General features: G+C 38.6%; 3 protein-coding genes across 3 annotated transcripts; 1 reads left to right on the top strand and 2 right to left on the bottom strand.

The window, feature by feature from the left end:
• Positions 1-12: 12 nt before the first annotated feature.
• zar1 (zygote arrest 1) lies at positions 13-2,862 on the bottom strand. The gene is made up of 4 exons (XM_084432848.1): positions 1,753-2,862; positions 1,491-1,583; positions 1,304-1,378; positions 13-1,070 (listed from the first exon to the last, which is right to left on the bottom strand). Exons 1-4 carry the CDS (start codon positions 2,422-2,424, stop codon positions 927-929), a joined length of 984 nt encoding a protein of 327 aa, XP_084288974.1. The 5' UTR covers positions 2,425-2,862; the 3' UTR covers positions 13-926.
• Positions 2,863-4,234: 1,372 nt separating this feature from the next.
• Positions 4,235-9,576, bottom strand: slc10a4 (solute carrier family 10 member 4). Its single transcript, XM_084432847.1, has 3 exons — positions 8,898-9,576; positions 8,067-8,277; positions 4,235-5,101 (listed from the first exon to the last, which is right to left on the bottom strand). The coding sequence occupies exons 1-3, from the start codon at positions 9,425-9,427 to the stop codon at positions 4,559-4,561; spliced, it is 1,284 nt and encodes a 427-aa protein (XP_084288973.1). The 5' UTR covers positions 9,428-9,576; the 3' UTR covers positions 4,235-4,558.
• Positions 9,577-10,918: 1,342 nt separating this feature from the next.
• On the top strand, positions 10,919-13,717 carry LOC311305498 (uncharacterized protein). The gene is made up of 3 exons (XM_084433268.1): positions 10,919-11,071; positions 11,307-11,649; positions 12,768-13,717. Exons 2-3 carry the CDS (start codon positions 11,316-11,318, stop codon positions 13,415-13,417), a joined length of 984 nt encoding a protein of 327 aa, XP_084289394.1. The 5' UTR covers positions 10,919-11,071; positions 11,307-11,315; the 3' UTR covers positions 13,418-13,717.
• The last annotated feature ends 19 nt before the right edge of the window (positions 13,718-13,736 follow it).

Below are 13,736 nucleotides of genomic sequence, written 5' to 3' on the forward strand. Positions count from 1 at the left end.
TTTTTTTTTTTTGGCTCATTCCACATATATTAGTGTCCACACCAATGGATGACAACATTATTATAAGCCTGTGCTGCAGTTGTCATCTGACACTTTAAAGTTATTGTTCATCAGCTGGAATAGATTGTTCAGAAAGGGATTCCAACAGTGTTGTTCCTTTGTGTCAGTACCATTATAGTTCTACTGTAGACATTTTCTTTGGTGTGAATTGGTCTTTTTCAGGTTTTGTATGTGAAACTTTGAATCTTTTTTTCGTAACAACTCCCATACATTGCATAAATACACAAAATTACTGGATTTGCATTTTAAAGTTACTGCAAGTAACCAGTTAACCATTTGTTCATTCAATTTAGGTTCTTAACCACTGTACAAACCAAAACACCCCATTTCATTGAAACTTAAGTTCAAGTTTGAAGCTTAATTTGTAAAAAAAAAAAAAAACACAATTTCAAAGTTGTCACTTCATGTAAAATGTGCACTTGTGTTCTGCATGACCTCTGGACTATGCAATTTTAGAAACTACAGTAGATCAAAGTATCAGTAAAAAAAAAAAGTTTAGCTTTTTAGAGAATAAGCCTAAATGAACACAAGTCAACTTGTGCATTTTGGCAGTTCATTTATGAAAAACGCAAAGATAAAACTTTTAGTACGTTCCCTAAAAGTAAGCCATTCAAATCATCCTTCTGCAAAGCAGTTCACATAAAACTTTGGTTCCAGATGTGCTAGTAATTGCCATTTTTATTTTTCAGAATTGACACCTGCAGTTACTGCAAGTACTGTACAAATTAAAGCAAAACAAAAACAAATGAGACTGCAGAGACTGATGGACCTGCCTCCCCACTGCAGTCTTTGTGGAGCGAGGATGCAGAGACTGAAGTGGACAATCCAGCTGGGCAACAACAAAGCCTGAGCACAGCACAGAGGTGCTAAATGATGTATTTGAAGCTGAATGTGCTGTCACAGGAGAGCCGCTTGCCTTTGCAGCGGCCACACAGATCCTGCCGGTGAGGTCTTTTGGGGTCCACATGACGCGATGTTACAGGACATGTGCAGCGAGTCTTCTTACAAGTCTGAAAATGAATAGATAATGCAAAGTGCACCGTTAATATACGTGTAAACCATTGGCACTCCTAGTTCAAGACTGTTCATCAATAAAATGGACAGTTGATGGGGGACAAATTAAAGTTGGATCAGTTTAAGTGTTAGTTTCTGCGGTTTTACTTCTACCCCCCTTGGAAGTTTGCGGTGGTCCCATAGAAAGCCTCAGGCCCTCTAGTTGAGAACAATGGCAGGACTGGCTTACCTGACAGGTTATGTCTTCAACCCTGTATGGATTGAATGATTTCTGACATGTTCTGCAAAACTGCTTGAAATAAACCTTTAAGAGACAGTAAAGCATGAATCAATTGCAACAATAGAGGGGGAAAACATCTGTGTGTCGGTTTAACATGGGCTATGCATGCCAGTTAAAATATGTAGCCATCTATTACCTTGTTTGTGCCTTGGACACACCACACATAAGCACTTTCCCAGCGCAGGTTGCAGTCTTTGCAATGATAGTAGCCATACTTCTGCTCCAAAAACTACATTAAGACAAGTTAACACAATGCTGAAAACTTAAACTGCTTCCCACCTTGTTTTTTTAGAAGGTACTCCATTTGTAATGTAATTAATATTCAATTGCACTTTAAATTTAGTGAAAAACATGATGGCATGATGATTTGGCGTCAAGGATAATCAACTTCCCCTAACCTGGAATCTCACGCGAGCCTTGGACTTGGGTTCGTTTTGTCCGGTTTTCACTGGCTCGTTTCTGTTCTCCTCATTTGTTTCCGTCTGTTTGATTTCATTTTTCTCTGGACTAAGCGGTTCCTTCCCGCTCTCCTCACTCTCTTTGCGCTCGTCTCTCTCAGCACTTTCCACCTTCTCAGCGCGTTCCACCGTCTCCGTGTCCTTCTCCTCATCCTCATCCTCCTCCTCCTCCTCTCTAAAGAGGGACACTAGTCTCCTGGACTCGACCGGGGAGTACACGGCTTGAGTGCGCGGGAACCGGATGCCGCCGCTGATGGGGCTCCCGGGGGTCTGGACCTCCTGCCGCCGCTGGCGCAGGGCATCACGCTTCCGGGCCAGAAGGGTCCTCGGGCCCAGAGAGCACTGGATGGACGCGTCGGTCTTCGGGTTGACCTGGACCGCGATGTCTTTGGTGTTGGCTTTCCTCAGACGCGGGGTGAGGTTCGGGTTGATCTGAGACAAGATGGACTTGAGCTGCGCCCTGTGGTAATTATCGAAGTAGCTCTCGCCCTCACCGCAGTTGGCGAAGTAAGTTTTCTGCCTCCAGCCCTTGAACTTGGGGTTTTTGTAGGAATAAGGATTGTAAGAAGAGTAAAGATAGTTGTCGACTGTCTCGTTACCATACGTAGCCATTTTTTCGCTTAGCCGAAGGGCAAACGCATTGCAACAGGTTAAGTAGACACAAGGACACAGATTGAGGTCAGGTGATTAACTTAATTAACTCCAATTAACGGGATTCCCACGGTTAGTGAAAATATCAGGGACTTTTAAAAAGGGATTTTCCAGACCTGAAAAGTCATAAACATGTATAATTCTAGTTGGAAAATACGATTTAAATTGTTAGCTGTTTTGGGAACATGGTGTTGACCAGTCACCATAGTTTGTTGCTTGTTTGTCCAAGCAGGAATACACATCTTGACCAGATGGATCATCTTAATTACTCACGGACAATTCCATATTCTACTTTTAAAATACATATTTCATTGAATTTGAGAGATTTCACTTGTAACATAATGTGCATGTTCCCAACATAGCCTACATCAAAGAGCTGTCCTTGGATGTAATTGCAACAATATAACAGTTTAACACTTAACTTATAACGTCAATATAGAATTGATTTAAAAATACATATTATATTTTAAGAAGTTGTGTCCCCTAATTTACAGCAATGGATGTCACTCCTTTAAGAAAAGGGACAATTCTATTTGGACTACTTTCTTTGTGAAGGTCATAGCAGATGATGGTTGATCTTTTGATTAATATTGTCTTATTAATATTCCTAAAATGCCCCCTTATCTTGAAAATATCATGATGGCAGCAATCATTTTAGAAAAGTCTGAATTTGTGCTAAATACTCTCTCCCCAGGTGGAAATACAGAGTTTGCACCAGGTCCAAAAGCATAAGCACAGTATTTGACTACAAAAATATTAAAAATGGCTTCCATTTTACTGAATGGCATAATAATTCAATTTAAATACATATAAATTGTATTATTTAAAAAAAAAAAAAAAAAAAAAAAAAACTTATTATTTACAAATTCTGCCTATTGTTTGCCAATTCAGTTGTCCTATTACTAAAAATCAATAATTAGATGAATATAAAGTTGTTGTTTTTTTGTGAGTGCATATAAAATAATTTCTAAACCAGAGTCTGGCAGTGATATTGGAGGAACAAAAATAAGAATTAAAAATGCTTGCTGTAAACATTTATTCATCTTGCAGGCGTTTTCTTATAATCTGATAAACATATACAATATTTTTATTTCGATTACAGAGATGGATTGCGTATTTGGATATTTTCAGAAGGAAACTAGCACATAATCACTTTTCTAGAATAAACCTTATTTCAAATAAAGTCTGTTTTTATTGCCGTAGGCTTTTCCTGTTTTCCAAAAGCACATTCGGTCTGACGCTGACACGTTGTAGCCTTGGTATCGGTCATATCAAGCCGATCAATGGTAATCCTGTAAAATTCCACTATTTTTGAAGCAAGAATCTCAAAAAACATATTTTGTCTTGTTTTGGAATCAGAAACAGACTGACAGTGGGTGATGTGCAATATAAGGCGTGGGATGTGAATCAGTCTTCTCATCCTCTGGGTCCACATAATCAAATAAGCCAATGTAATCCTTTTACTGGGGTAATAGCAGGATTCATTTACAAACAGCAGCATAAATCTATATTAATGGTGGATTTGCATACACCCATGACACTCTGAAAATGTCTTATACATTATTTGAATAAATGAATGAATGAATGTATGAATAAATTCTCTGAACAAAAAAAAAAATATATATATATGTAAATATGTATATATATAAATGTATAGTTTTATATAATTTAAGAATTATATAGAATTATAGATTTAATATAATAATTATATTTGTCTACAAATGGCTACAAATGTCTACAATTCTTCTTTTTTATTTATTTAATTGTTATTAATAAATGTCCCCCAGCATGTGCATTTGTTTTTGAATTCGGCATATATTTTAAGCTAATTCAGAAAACGCCATTGAATTGTAATATCTGGCTAGTGTGTTTAGATAAAGATTTCAAACATTGGCTCGGGATATTCAAATTCAGTATCGCCACTGTGTGATGTCATGATGATATTAGTTTCCAATTTCACAGTCTTGCAACCCTTTTTGGCACATATTAGTTAGAATGCTGTGAGTAGTTAGTAAAAAATGGCATGAATAAATCCTAATGTAAATACGCAGGTCCTGTGTCTATAGCGAGTCTCGGGTCAGTTGTTTTTGTCCCCTTATACAGGCGTGGGGCTTCCAACATCATCCTGTGACTCTAGCACAATGACATTGGGATCGCTCACTGTTACCGCACCATACGTAGAATCAAACGGCACATCTTCTTCTTTCATTCTCTTGTAGGATATGCTTGTATCATCATCATCATCGTCCTGCATGAGGTCCGGTTTATGTAGTACCTCTGTCCTGTACATGCGGTAAACCAGAATGAAGACGCCAGCCTCCGCTGCCTGGAAGAGTGCGTACAGCAGAGGAAACATGTACATGCCTCCCATCAGCTGCGGAGGGAACGCCAGCTTCAGGATGGCCGTGCAGAGCTGCACGTTCTGACATCCGGTTTCTAAAGACACGGTCCTCCGACTGTTGGGGGGCAGGCCGAAGAGCGTGGCCAGGCCGTATCCCGCCGCGTAGCCGGACATGGGCATGAGCACGGCCACCAGGTAGACGGAGGCAGGGATGGTGGCCAGCAGCTCCGGGCCCAGCATAGTTCCGGTCATGATGAAGAGCATCAGCAGAGTGACCAGGAGAGACCACAGAGACACCTGGACCACAAGCACAAAGCAGTCAAGTCAAGTCACCTTTATTTATATAGAGCTTTTTACAATACAGATTGTTTCAAAGCAGCTTTACAGTGATAACAGGGAAATTATGCAACAGAGTTTGTTTCTGCTGTACATCTAGAAGAAAATAGCATCATAGTCCAGCTTAAGTAAGTTCAGTGATGGTTCATTTTTGTTGCAAAAAAGTTATTAATTTAGTTCATTTATATATATAGGCTAGCCGCTCTGGAGAAAACAGGGATGTCATTGTCCAGCTCAGATCAGTTCTCATAATGATGTCGATGCAGGCAGATCAATAAATATTGTTGAATATTAAGTGTCATACAGACATACAAGGGTCAAACAGTCATACAGATCTCACTGAAATTTCTCAATAGAATTTATACAGGCTATTGATACATTTAGTTCATCTTAGTTATTTAGCAAACAGAGTCTGCAATATTTCCTAGGTGTAATGGTACGTACGTACTGATTTGCACAATATTTTGATTGTATTTTCTGTGTATAATGGACATTCTCACAATATTTTTTTACTTATATTCTGGGTGTAATGGACATATTCTCACAATATTTTTATTCTATTTTCTTGCTAAATGTTTTACTTTACATTCCAGGTGTAATGGAGATATTCGAACAATATTTTTATTTTATATTTTGAATCTAATAGAAATAATCTCATAATATTATTGGTTTATTTTATGGGTCAAATTGACACATTCTCATAATATTATAATTTTATTTTCTTGGTCCAATGACCCTCACAATAGTTTTATTTTTATGGGTCTACTCTAATGGATAAATTTTTTCTAATGGAGACAATTTCTAAATATTTTAAACTTTTTTTCTTTTCTTTTTCACCTTATCGTGGACTCTGACCAACTACCTGAGTTTCATTTCACCTTACCAAGGTTATTGTAGCTTTGCAATTTTTCTATAATTTTGCTATAGAATTTCAAATTTGCTTTCATCTAAAACTTGTTCAGTTTTGGTTAGTTTCATTAATGGTTTTGTTAGTTTTAGTTTAGTTTTTATTTTGTGAACACATTTATATTAAGTTTTTATATATTTAGTTTCATTTAGTAATTATAGTTTAGCAGAGTTAACAAAATATTTTCAGCGTAGAGCAAGACATTTATTTCAGCAAAGTTTAATGTTTGCACAGTTTACAGTTAACTCTTATGCAAACCTCTTAATAACTAAAAATAAAATAATGGTTTGAGATTGAACAAAGAACCAAACAAATGCAAATGAAAAGTATACTAAAGTATACATTACTATAAAAAAGTAAAAATTATGAAACATTCAGACAAACTCATTCATATTAAAGTCCCCATGTAGTCAATAATTTTATCCCTTAAAACTAGTATACTTGGTTCTATAAAAATGCAAATTAGCCCCGCCTCCACTCACTCATCAACTCAGAGAACCACTTGTTGATGATCACACGTTGACGTGATTGGTTAGTAGTCTTTTACAAAAACACAATATTTTCACCAAAATGTTGCTTTTTTAAAATTAAACTTTCATTCAAGTGTTGATAAAAAAAAAAGTATTAAGCTAGAATAAAACTTTTTTTTGTTTCTTTGTTTAAAAGTAATCTGTTTTTTCTTTTGATATATTACATATCCAGATATTCATAAATATTCTGGGGGCCAAGAAACTTTTGTGAAAATGATAAAAAAAGATGCTGGCAGCAACTTTTTTTTTTAAACGCTGACAGGGAAAGAGTTAAATGTTTAGCTACTTACAGTATTACCGTACGCACACACTATTTCACTGTAAAAACTAAAAGTGTTGTGTTGGAATTCATACTTATCTTCAGTGAACATTAAGCCCCGCCTTCTTTGATCTGATCATCATTTTGTTGACAGGCAGGCAGGACGTCGTATCATTGCATTCGGACCAACTGCAATGATTTGACGAAAATGTTTTGGTCCTGTGACTTCCACAGTCACTGTTTTAATATTATGACCACTTCTATTTATTTCTATCATGATATGAAGAAAGTTTCAACCAGTATAACAAAAAGTGTTTATTAAACAAATTGCCTATACCCTGCCTTTAATTACAAAATGATTATTTATTTTTGCTAATTATTTTATTTCAGTTCGTTTTTCAGTAACAATTGTTAGTTTCGTTTAGTTTTCATTTATGACTTTTTTTTTTTTTTACGAATGTTTTTGACCAATCGTTTTAGTCTTAATTTCAGTTTTTGTTAACAAAAATATTGTGATGTACTACTTGGTAGACATTACCCTGGCCGAGAGGAACTGCTGTGAAGATAGCACTGTGTAACAGGATTCAGCGGGCAGCAGTTAGCCGTAAAGGGTTTTTATTAATATGTCTGGGAACAATTGATGTGACATATTTAGCTATGTATGGCCTGGGGAATGAATCCTGAAAAGAGTGAATGGCACAGACAGACACATGATGATACTACTAGAGGAGAAAAGTGCAAGCCATGATGAGTGACGAATCAGCCCACTTTTATGCACTCCACTTTCCCGTCCCACCCACCCCCCCAACTGCCTCTATTCCTTTATCACACACTCTGTCACCCCCACCCCTCCGCCTCTCTCTATCTCACAGTCGCCACTGTGCTCTTCTGTCCAGGCTGTTCTTAGATAAGCTCAACTGAAAGGAGGAACCCATGCGCGCATGTGGCCACTTTGCCCTTGGGCACTTCAGTCTCCTATAATGGCCAGAGATTGTGGACGTTAAGACGACATAAGAAATCTATCACCAGTGATATTTAAGAAAAGACAGCATAATTCAGCATAATCATAATTCTAAATTATTTTCTTGTGATGAAGATATTCCACTAGTGACTCCTCTAAATCAACTGTCTGATGTTAGCAAATGCGCGCAGCTGTGGCCCTATACCTTGAACCACTGTTAGACAACTGAACAGGTTTCTTTTTTTTTCTTTTTCTTTTTGCATAGTCACCTTAATGATGATTTCTGCCACTCGAGCATAGCGCTGTCTAAGCCAGACCCCGAGCCCGATGGGAATGAGGGTGCTGCAGAGGGTGAGAATGATCGCGCCGAAGGGCAGAAGGTTGACCACGGGTGTGTTGATCCATGCGCGACTGTACATCCACAAACACAGCGGCATGAGCACGAGCGCCAGGACAGTGGACGAGATGGTCATGACGATGCTGGAAAACAAAACCCACCAAAAGCAATGTATTACCAAGTCAGCCAAACAAAGTTGACGCGTTATTCTGACCTTTATTTCATTAAATGTGTTCTATGCACGCAGTGTCATGCTTATCTCTCGATATTGTAATTTGGTCAGAATGAAAAGAGCATGCTGAAAAATATTAAAACACAATATAGCCTATGTGTAATGTCCAAAAAATCCATAAATATTTAACGTTTAAATAAAAAATGTATCAAATATTACAATCTCGCAATATATATAGCCTATATTTTATTTTCTGTGTAATCTGAGACGGATTTTCACATTATTCACAGTCACATATATTTCACAGATCTTCGCATTTTTCTTAAATGAGCCTAATAACATATTCTCACAAACATTTTTATACACTCTTAAAAATAACAATTATTTATTGTCATCGATGGTTCCACGAATAACTTTTAACATTCATGGAACCTTTACATTCCACAAATGTTCTTTAGATTATTAAGATGTTCTTAACTAAAAAATAATGGTTCTTTTAAGAACTGGGAAACCATTATTTTATTATAATGGAAGCCTTTATTTTTAAGAGTGTAGTGATCACCGGACGGATGTAATAGACATCATAGCTACCTGAGGTTCATCTCGCCGTTGACCAGCAATGACATGATGTTGGAGAGGTTTCCTCCAGGGCAGCAGCCGCAAAGCAGCACAGCCATAGCGGCCACATCATTGAGGGAGAAGGCCAGAGCCAGGAGGAAGGCGATGAGGGGCATGAGGACAAACTGGCACAGCACCGCCAGCAGGACTCCTATGGGCTTTCGGATGTGCTCGCCCAGCTGACTGAGCTCCACCGTGCAGCCCAGCCCCAGCATGGTGAAGCACAGGACAAAGCCAACAAACACATTAATCCAGTGACTCAAGGGTGAATCCCAGAAAGCCACAATCAGGTGAGTGGGCTCCTCAGAGGGCGAGAATGGACCCGCCAGGAGCCCCGCTGGAGCCACATCAGTCCTGAAGCTGCTGAGCACGAGAGACAGCGGCTCTTCTGTGGCGCGCAACCCTGCCACGGGAGGCTTCTCCGAGAAGCTGGCTGGATCCTCCGTGAAGTTCAGAAGTTGCGTGAGCGCGGTGGTGTTTGGCACGCTGTCGGAGGTCTCCATCGCGTCTCTAGAGCACTGGAGCTCTCCAAACGAACCTTCAGTCTCCGCGGGTGTCTCCTCCTTGACCTGACGAGAAAGGCGCGCGGTCCCCTAACGGCGCAGGATCATTGTACGTCTGTCAGCAGTGACTGAGGGACACTGGGATGTCCAGCGCTGAGCGCGCGGTTCCACCGGGAGGGGTTTGGCGTAGAGCGCGCGTCACCAAGAGCCATTGCAGGCGCCATCCACAACAATTAACTCAGAAACTGATCACAAAGACACATTTCTGGAGAAATTCTTTGGAATTGGATTGGAACACGAACGCTGGAACTGGACATCAACGTTGTTATTCAGCATTAATGTTTTAGGACCTTTTTTTCAATTTTGTTGTTTATTTCGACCTTTATTTATTATTTTCATTAGGTCAGAATTACCAAAAAGAGCAAAAAGAGCAAATATTTAGGTGGGGAAAAAAACTTACATATAGCTAGGAAAGCGTTAGGGTCATCTAATGTTCACCATAAATCAGTTTGGTCTCAAATTTAGTTAATTGTTTACATTGTTTAAAATTCCTCAAATAGCCTGTTCAACAGTCTTGTTCATATGGCTTGTCGTAGCCTATACCTGTTTGTATTGACAATTCAATTAAAGTTCTTATACTCTATTTGGAAAATATCACAAGTAAAATGTATGTCAATTGTACCAAATATTAGATTTTTTTTTATTATTATTAATTTATATAGACTAAAGAACAACAGCAACAACATACATCTCTGTTGTTGAAAAAGACAATTGATGATGTAAGAAGTCTATTCAATTATTATGCATCTGGGTATCTGATTTGTAACTCTGTTTTCCCCTGTTGAAAATTCAATAAAATCAGTTCACGTAAAATCACATGCGGTGTCACAAATGAATAATAATGAAATTAAATGAAATTAAACAACAACAACAACGATAATAGGCTAGCCTATTATAATAATAAAACGTTAAAAAGCTAATTTTCCTCAGTAACACATTATAATAACTTAACCAAAATAAACGGTTTAACTAATTATTATTAGCTCAAATAGCCCAATTCTTAACATCATTAATAAACCCCGCATATGTGTCGTGGCTGACCAATGGTCTTTTAAGCACAGGTGAACATTTCATCAGCAATAAACAAATCACTGGGACAGTTGTTATAACAAAATTTGAAATTAAAAGGTGTCCATTTGTGTAGAACATTTGTTGTGCAACCTTTTGTTCATTGTGCAATGCTGATGCTGCTGCCAAAACATCAATCATTTACATGTATTGATCTAATACTTTACTGTTATAAAGCGTTCCATATAAACATTTCCTCAGTTTACATTCAAATTAGAATTTTTTTTACAAATTACACAGCCTATTTATTATTCCACTTTTATTAATACAACAGCGCGTGTAACCACCTATATTTTAAATTTGATATACATTTCTTTTAGTAAAAGTCTTGTGTACTTTCACCCTTCAGGCATGTCCAGATGTTCTCATTATTTACATAAGTGACGGGGTTTCTCTGACTGTCCTACTTTCCTGTAAACAGCTAGTGCTCGAGTCACACACGGACAGTCTCTGTCAGGATATAACTGAGGGGAACGAGCAGAGTTTGGGAATAACTGGACATCTAAACAATAAAAGGTAAGATGACGTTTTAGTGATATTTTATCATTTTAGACTGAGCTCCAGTCAGGGAACTTAGATAATCTACATTTCTATGTGATTCCTTTTTCTTCGCCCTTCTTCTTTTATTATACATTCATGAAATTATTTTTGTTCCGAGTAAATATCTTCTCAAAGAAACGAGGAAACTCTATGCTAGGAATAAATTAGCAGCTTAAAAACAAAAAAATAATTTGAACTTCAATTTTTGAAGCTCGTGAAGATGAATTCCTGGCTCATGCACGCGCTCTCGGTGATGCTCGTCTTCTGTTGCCGTGACGCCCTCTCGTGTCCAAAGCGATGCACGTGCCACTTCAGCGCCAAAAGCACCGAGGTGGTGTGTCCTGATGCTGGCCTCTCTCATTTCCCTGGTGACGGTCTCCCAGGCAACACCACTTCCTTAACCATCCAGTTCACCAACCTGAGCGTGCTGACCTCTCAACACCTGAAAGCCATCCCACTGCTAGAGGAGTTACACCTGCCCGGAAACAAACTGAGCAGCTTACCAGCAGATCTTCTGAAGGACCTTCATTACCTGCACACCATAGACCTCACGGGTGAGTCTGTGTGTATAAAAGCACCTTGTGTAGGCTTGAGGTTAAGATTCTCTACGTGTATTTTGTAGCTATGTGCGCGGAAGTCGTTTGTGGCGTGAAAGACGAACATCTCTTTTAGTGTTGTGGAGAAAAGTCTTCTCTATCTTGCAAATGAAACTCAAGAGGCAGAGTTCCAGAAGTCAAAATAAGGCTTTACTGAACAAAGCAACAAAGCCAAGATGCCTGTGCTGGACATCTGACCATCTCACTCGCAACTCACACTTTTATACAGTTTTTTTTTTTTTGTTAACCAATGATCTTATTTGCAGGTGCGCTCCTCCCTTTTCTCTTCCTGGAGTTTCCCCAACACTTTCGCCACAGTTACTATGTTTTTCTCTTTGTAAGGGTGGCCGACTGCCAACCAGTCCAAAACATATTTTGATTGTTCCACAAAGTGATTATTTACATTTACCTCAGGAGTCATTCAATGTAAAGAAAGCTCGCTCGCTAAAATCATAAATATATTGTTTAAAAAATGTACACTGTGTTGAATATGCATTATATTTTATTATAAAACGGATAGTTCTTCCAGTCCTTGATTCTGATTGGTTGAGCCGCGTTCGAAGCCGTTGTAAATTACTCAACAAACATACACCTGTGACCGCATTACATTAGTATTAGGCCTACTGCGCAACTGTGTTTTCGATTCTTTTATCGTGATTGCTTGCTTAGCAATCTCTTTGGAACTACATTGCTTGGCGGAGGAATAAATGTGTTATAAAGTTATATTTTTTGTTGCTGGTTTTTATTTTATGAATAAAATAAATATTAAAATGAATATTTTTATGGAGTAACCGTTTTATAAAAGCTGTAAGCCCCTTGAAGCCATGTTTTACAGTGGATTTAGAACAGCTAAGGGGCGTTGTTAGGTACAACGCGGAGCGGAGTGTACCATTGTAAAACACGGCTTAAAGGGGCTTTTTGCTTAATTTGATATTTTCAGAAATCTCCAAATTCTGTAAAAAAAAAATCTTTGAAGGCCACTTTCTGTTTCAAGGTTTAATGACAGCCAAAACAACTGAAACGATGTAGCAGGTCACAGACTGTTTTCTAACTCTTCTCATCCAAACTGTGCACAGACAATGAACTTCGAGAGCTGCCTGCGTACGTTTTCCATCATGCTCCACTCCTCAACCTGGTGCTGAAAGACAACCGCATCTCCAACCTCCACCCAGACTGGCTGCCCAGCAACAGCAATCTCACATGGTTGGATTTGTCCGGAAACCATCTTACGAAGTTCCCAATGGCCCAACTCCAAAGTCTGAGTCACCTAAAGATTCTGCACCTCTCGCAGAACAAACTCGAAGAGCTTCCAGTTGGGTGTCTAGATGCTCACCCTGCTCTAGAGAGACTTCATTTGGACCAGAACAAAATCCAGTCCCTGGATGTAAAAGCCTTTAGTCATTCTGCTAACCTGACTCACATCTTCCTGCAGAAAAATCGACTAGACAGCCTCCCGCCACCTGTATTTCAAGGGCTCAAGCGCTTGGAGTATGTTGACCTCAGTGAAAACAGGCTGCAGTTTCTGTCTCCTGGCGTATTAGATATTAATACCAGTTGGGTGGAGTTGACCTTGAACCCGTGGCATTGTGACACTAAAATAGAGTACCTGTGGAGGAAACTGACCATGGAGTCCCTGCAATCAGAGCCCAAATGTGCTACACCAGAGAACCTGAAAGATCGTGTCATCGCAACACTCACCCGCAAAGAAATGGGCCTGCCGGAGTAAGAGAAACAAGATCTACAAGAGAAGTAGAGGAAAGTAAAAGGAAGATTTTCAAGGGGCCCTCTAAATATTTCCCCTTCTTTCTATAATCTAGCCTATGAATTAAACATTTGAACACTTCTGATGTAAAATTTTGACCTAAGATCTCATATATCCTACATTAGGCTAGATTATAAAGACAGACAATTACAACCAAAATTAATTCATTGCACTCTCAACATTTTCCACAATGGTCTATGGTCAGCAGTCAAATTCTTCTGACACTGAAGTTCTTTCACATTAATAAATAAGTGACAGACCACACAGCTTTTTTTCTTCAACT

This window comes from Rutilus rutilus (genome assembly GCF_951802725.1).
Source record: "Rutilus rutilus genome assembly, chromosome: 15".
NCBI lineage: Eukaryota > Metazoa > Chordata > Actinopteri > Cypriniformes > Leuciscidae > Rutilus > Rutilus rutilus.

Bases quoted from the DNA above. Each gene is read 5' to 3' on its own strand.
- slc10a4 (XM_084432847.1), bottom strand. From the start codon at position 9,427: ATGGAGACCTCCGACAGCGTGCCAAACACCACCGCGCTCACGCAACTT. The intron at 8,278-8,897 runs GTAGCTATGATG...TTTGTTTTCCAG, and splicing joins AACGGCGAGATGAACCTCAG to CATCGTCATGACCATCTCGT. The intron at 5,102-8,066 runs GTGACTATGCAA...CTTGTGGTCCAG, and splicing joins TGGCAGAAATCATCATTAAG to GTGTCTCTGTGGTCTCTCCT.
- zar1 (XM_084432848.1), bottom strand. From the start codon at position 2,424: ATGGCTACGTATGGTAACGAGACAGTCGACAACTATCTTTACTCTTCT. The intron at 1,584-1,752 runs GTTAGGGGAAGT...GTCTTAATGTAG, and splicing joins AGGCTCGCGTGAGATTCCAG to TTTTTGGAGCAGAAGTATGG. The intron at 1,071-1,303 runs GTAAGCCAGTCC...ATTCATTTTCAG, and splicing joins TTGAAGACATAACCTGTCAG to ACTTGTAAGAAGACTCGCTG.
- LOC311305498 (XM_084433268.1), top strand. From the start codon at position 11,316: ATGAATTCCTGGCTCATGCACGCGCTCTCGGTGATGCTCGTCTTCTGT. The intron at 11,650-12,767 runs GTGAGTCTGTGT...AACTGTGCACAG, and splicing joins GCACACCATAGACCTCACGG to ACAATGAACTTCGAGAGCTG.